This window comes from Aplysia californica, unplaced genomic scaffold (genome assembly GCF_000002075.1).
Source record: "Aplysia californica isolate F4 #8 unplaced genomic scaffold, AplCal3.0 scaffold00179, whole genome shotgun sequence".
NCBI lineage: Eukaryota > Metazoa > Mollusca > Gastropoda > Aplysiida > Aplysiidae > Aplysia > Aplysia californica.
The window spans coordinates 388,794-394,325 of NW_004797449.1; the positions used below are offsets into that span (position 1 = coordinate 388,794).

Here is a 5,532-nt window from a genome sequence, read left to right on the forward strand (position 1 = left end):
CCGTGAGAATGAGGCAAACAATTAACCTTGATTTCCCCTCATTAAACAGGGACTCAACAAAAAGTCCAAGCTGCGCGTGGTCTGGCCCCAATTTGCTCGTCCAGGGTATAAAAGCCGAGCTTGGACTGGACTCGACAGCGCTTACTCTTCTGAGCTCTCACTGGGAAAGCTTTCTCCAAACCCTTCACAGTCGACGAATCGCCAGCACTTCTTACTCTTCAAGATGATGAGACAACTGTTCGTCCTGGTCATCGTGGCCGGAGGTAAGTGCACATAGAAAAATCTTACTCCACATAACTCTTTGTAACACTTGAATTCTATTTAGAGTTGAGTACAGACAGTCAACAACATCTTACTTCACATAACTCTTTGTCACATTTATTTATTTTTATTACGTATGAATAATTTGATGACACAAAGTGACAAACTTAAAGTTTGGCCGAAACGAGTACTATCGTATCTAGAATCGTGATGCACTTTTTTTTAAATCAGAAAACGCATTCTTCATTTAAAATCACCCTTTTTTAAAAAACGCAATATATTTGCCTTTCTTGACAAACGCAACATATATCCCCTGAGCGCCAATCAAATGATTTCCTCGAGTCATGTGACTTTGCTTCAAAAGTTAGTCGGCGGTTCTTTCAGTTCCTATAATTATTGCGAGTCGCATATGGTCGCTTTTAAGGACAAGCAGGCTAACCCAGATTTGGGGGGTTTCCGGAAATTATCTTGACCTACACCAAAAGTGGGTATTGCCCTACCTAGAGGAGAAGTTTGGTTTCATTGGTGTTTATATTATTATTTGTTTGGTTATAGAGAAAACTCTCCTTGTCTAACTGAACAAGGGGAAAAACTTTATCTTCGATTTTCTCACTACAGCGTTTTTCGGGATAGCCCCCTTGTGCTCAAAAGCGACCAATAGCATCAACGTTTCTCATACTTTTTTAAAGCTTGCTCCTATTTCCTGAATTAGAAGATGTTTGTATTTATGGGTTGAGACTGAACAAAATCATGAGACTATTATTCAGGCAAGCATACAGAACGTAGGAAATTAAATTGAAGTAGCTGAGTTGGTGGTACGCACAGTTTACCTAATCTATTTGTTTCCTTATCATTGCAAAGGCAGTTTTATGAGAAGGCCTACTGGTACCATTAATCACTTTAGTCAGATCCAAGATAACTTTTTAAAGACCCATATTATTTGATAAGGATTTGCCTCCTTGTGTATAAAAAAAAAGAAATGTGGATGTGTTGCGTTTTGTCAATTAAAAGGATAGAAACCCACCATAGATTTCCTCAAACAGCAAACATCAGGAACGCCGTGTATCATGTTTACTCTGAAAGTGACAGTATATTCAGGAAATAGGTGAGGAATAAAAATCATAATTTTTTTTCCAAGACTGGAATAAAATTCGTATGACGCGTTTCATCGTACAAATGTTCATATGTTATGTGTGTATATGTTTCACTAATCTGTTTAAGTTGTTTATAGTAATCTATTTTTGTCTAACTTCCTCCTCTTTTGCCTTTCTATTTTTTTTTCAATGGGAACTTAAAGTCTTTCAATGTTGTTTCAAATGTCCTAGGAATGTATGTGTCTCTTCCTGGTTGATTTTTGTTAGCAAGCATCTCCAGCAGGCTTCTTTCAGCACTACTTTATTAGTTGATTTCTTTTCCTTCCATAAAAATCTCAATAGTGCCCGAAAAACCAAATTCTGTCACATCTCGCTTTCACTGTTTTTTATGATTGTCCAGCATCCACAGCTGTATAGAAGGATTGACCACACACAGTCTTGTAAAACCTTTTTTTTTTTATTTGAGTTATCATTGAGACAACAACAACAACGACAACAACGACGACATCAACAACAATAACAACAACAGTTTTAATAAGACCAATACAACAATCACAATATGACTATCTATTAGAAAAACAAAAAGGCAAAAACAGTAGAAACAATAACAATAACAACCAAAACATTGATATTGTGGATCTGATTATGGCTGATGATCTAATGTGGCTGCTCCTTCTTTTTGATCAAACAGCTATTGTCCTTATCGCTCTTCCTCCTTTTCTTTGTGTGTTACTCTCTAGAAACACCCATTATCTTTGGCACTTAAATGATGTAATTGTATTGGAAGTGCCGTAAACCTCTTACTAAAATAATTTAACACTCTGTATGGTTCTCTCACATAACACCTCTAATCTTCGGCACTTATAAGACCTAAATGTATTGTAGGTGCCGTAAAACTTTGACTAAAAACTATCAACCACAACTAAACTGTTGCCATGTGTGCCCTCCCCCACCCCCTACCCAAACAACCAGCCGTGCTCGCCGACAACTACTGGTGCCCCAAGGCCGGCGAGGCTTTCGAGTGCTTCGAGTCGTCCCCCACAGAAAGGTTTTGTCTGACCAACGGACGCGAGACCGCTGTCATCTGCTCCAAGTGCAAGAAGAAGTTCGACTTCTGCCGGTGAGGACACAACTTTTGTCTCATACAACTCTTTTCTAGTTCCCCATCTCCCCAACGTCCGAGTGTAAGCCTCTCGTTTAATCACTTGGGACGTTTACACTGGGCTGTGCTTTTCTATTCCACGTCTCTATAAAAATCACAGGCTGAGGTCTATCGACAGTATTATTTGAATCATCTTTAAAAGCAGGCTGCTTCAAAGATCCCTCTCATGTCCAGCCCTGGGTTGAGTGGAATACAGTGCTCAAATACTTGTAGAAAGACGCATAAACTCCGTGAATTAAATACCTTAAAGTGGGGTTCAAACTCCCAACTACTACGAGTGTGAAGAGAGAATCTATTCACTACAACACTCTGTTATATTCTGCACATAACAAGTTCAGTCACGCTCACACTCACAACATTTAGTGGAATCTCAACCTTAAAATAAAAAGATATCTAAGGGCATGTACAGTAAAACGTTGGCATAACATACACGCTTTAAACGTACTATCGGGATAAGCGTTCATTTTCTAAAGCCCAAGTTCTAATTTGTAGGCCTAGATCTATATGTTCACTCTTTTTGACTAATTGTGTACCCCAGCTAACACGTTGAAAATTGTTGGTCCGAAGAGAGTACGTTATACCCAGGTTTTTCAGTATTTAGAATTGGTTCACTACAACGTAGGAACCTTTTTTTCTTCTCAACCTCTACATTCCCCATATTGTGTAAAGATCTATCAAAAAGCACATATTCCGTATTGGTTCTATTCAGTTTATGAAACCATTTCTTCGCAACTTTTCAAAATTCCCCAAATACTTAACCCATCTTAAGGCACATATTCGGAATTGGTTCATAAAAATGTTAGACAACGGTTTGTTCTCACCTGTTACATTTCCCAAATGCAAATACCCATCTAAATGCACATGATATTCGAAATTCACTGGTTCACACCAATGTTGTACAACGGTTTCTTCTCCAGTAACGACTTCGTCAAATCCAAGAGAGCCGACACTGACTGTGGAGCCGGTTGGGAAAGCACTCCCTGCACCCACGACAACTCACACGTGCCCGCTGTCTTCCCCGGGAAACTTTGTAAGTAGTTCTCTCTATACCAAATATGTCTTTATGTAATATGTATTGTCTATACCAGATACGTTTTAGTGTACTGTCATTACTAGATCAGTTTTAATGTTTTGTCAATGCCAGATACGTCTTAAGCTAAGTCGTAGTGTATCGTCAATACCAGATAAGTCTTAAAGTATTGCAGAGTATTGTCAAGACCAGATAAATCTCCATGTAAGACCAATATCGGATCAGATTCGTCTTAATGTATTGTTCTCGATAAATCTTCTTGTATTGTCAATATGGTATAATGCTCAATTTATCGCCAAAACCAGATATGTCACAGTGCATTATCAACACCAGACAAGTCTTGGTATATTGTCAATACCAGATACGTCTTTGTGTATTGTCAGTACCAAATAGGTTTCAGTGTATTGTTTCATGTACTGCTGTTGCTTATTTTTTATGTAAATGTTGTTACGCTCCCATCAACACAATTTAAATTATGTAGGAGGCGGGCCTCCTACCTGCCTGTCAGGGCCAACCCGGGTTCGTTCTGAGGGATACAACATCCCAACAGAAAGACCAAGTTACTCGATAAAATTGATCTCCCCACTCGGGAATCTGCCTGGAGTCTCCTGCGTGAGAAAGCCAATCCCAAACTGTTACCCCCACAGACACCGGTTTTGCTGTCGTCATGGTCAGAATGTGCATTGTTGTCGGCGCCATAACCCCCCGGCCTCACCATATTATTGTGACCAACGTCACTGCCGATACAATAATCTGGATTATCTTGTTCAGGTTAATTGGGGGGGGGGGGTCCCCTGAACAAAGTATCGTAGCTTGGTGCATACGAGTATCGTAGCTTGGTGCATACGTCGTATTTGCGCTGAGCATCTTTTGTTCAAAATTCTCAATCTTAATTTATGAGCCAAATAAACGAGCGATTGGGCAGAAAAGGGGGTCCTTTTCTCCCCCAAAACCCTTTGGCTGGTGGATGGTGCACAAATAAATGATTGTAGTATTTCCTTTGATACTAGAGTTGTGTTGCACTAAAATTATTGTGTTGTTGAATTAATAGCGTAACTTAGAGTAGTTTGTCTATTTCATGAACTAAGACATGCAATCGCGGGCACATCATTTCAGCGCATCACATTGTATATTTCTGGTTGGACAATTTTTTCAACCCTCAGAATCGTGACTTAAGTCACCAGTACTTGACAAAATGTTCTTTGTCATCCACAGAATATGTGACTTAAGTCACCAGTACTTGACAAAATGTTCTTTGTCATCCACAGAATATGTGACTTAAGTCACCAGAACTTATCCGGAGCAATCTGGACTTTGGACCCCGTGACGGACTTACAGACTGCGGTGTATAAACGTATGAACAAGCAATAAATGAGTTGTGTCTGATTCTACTTTTCTTCACTTTATTCAGCGTATGTTGATTAATGTGTCGCCTCTTATAATCTTATAGTGTTGATAGGGGCGTTAAAACTATAGCGTTTTACTTTCTTCTCTTTATTTTTAGTAATGTGTACATTTCTTTAGACTTTCCAATGCTTGTTAAATAGCTTTTACTTTTCAACATGATGAAACAAATAGAAACACAACCGTGAACACAAAAAATAAGAGCCCTGAACGCACATTACGTGTGATCAATCCTATTGTATTGATCTGAAAACTGGACTCTAACTGAATATACAGAGAAGACTGAAAGCCGCCAAAAATCGATATTGCATTCCTTCAATTTCAAGATACCAATGTCTGTGGTGTAGCGGTTAGGCACTTCGCTGTCGCATGCAAGAGACACGAGTTCGAATCCCCAGTGGAGAGAACTGTTATCGAGTGTCTCGGTCTTTCTTTTGGGATGTTGTAGACGTCTCAGTCCGGGTTGACCCTGACAAGCAAGGTTGGAAGCCTGCCTCCTCCTAGGCGATTTAAATTGAGTCGATGGGGGTGTAAAAACACCAACATCTTTTTTAAAAAAGGATAAAGCGTAACACTGTCAA

The 5,532-nt window shown here is 39.4% G+C and overlaps 1 protein-coding gene across 2 annotated transcripts; it reads left to right on the plus strand.

The window, feature by feature from the left end:
* The first annotated feature begins 130 nt into the window (after positions 1 to 130).
* LOC101849693 (schistosomin) lies at positions 131 to 4,936 on the plus strand. 2 transcript variants are annotated; one of them, XM_005098308.3, is made up of 4 exons: positions 131 to 263; positions 2,328 to 2,475; positions 3,435 to 3,547; positions 4,763 to 4,936. In XM_005098308.3, coding segments are annotated over exons 1-4 (303 nt in total). In that variant the 5' UTR covers positions 131 to 223; the 3' UTR covers positions 4,765 to 4,936. The 2 variants fall into 2 exon arrangements, with proteins under 2 accessions (XP_005098365.1, XP_005098364.1); XM_005098307.3 differs by having other exon boundaries at positions 132 to 263; positions 4,816 to 4,936.
* Positions 4,937 to 5,532: the final 596 nt, after the last annotated feature.

What these genes read in the sequence shown, in the direction of transcription:
- LOC101849693 (XM_005098308.3), top strand. Translation starts at nt 224, where the DNA reads ATGATGAGACAACTGTTCGTCCTGGTCATCGTGGCCGGAG. An exon ending in CCTGGTCATCGTGGCCGGAG is followed by an intron (nt 264 to 2,327) that starts GTAAGTGCACAT and finishes CCAAACAACCAG; the next exon opens with CCGTGCTCGCCGACAACTAC. An exon ending in AAGAAGTTCGACTTCTGCCG is followed by an intron (nt 2,476 to 3,434) that starts GTGAGGACACAA and finishes TTTCTTCTCCAG; the next exon opens with TAACGACTTCGTCAAATCCA.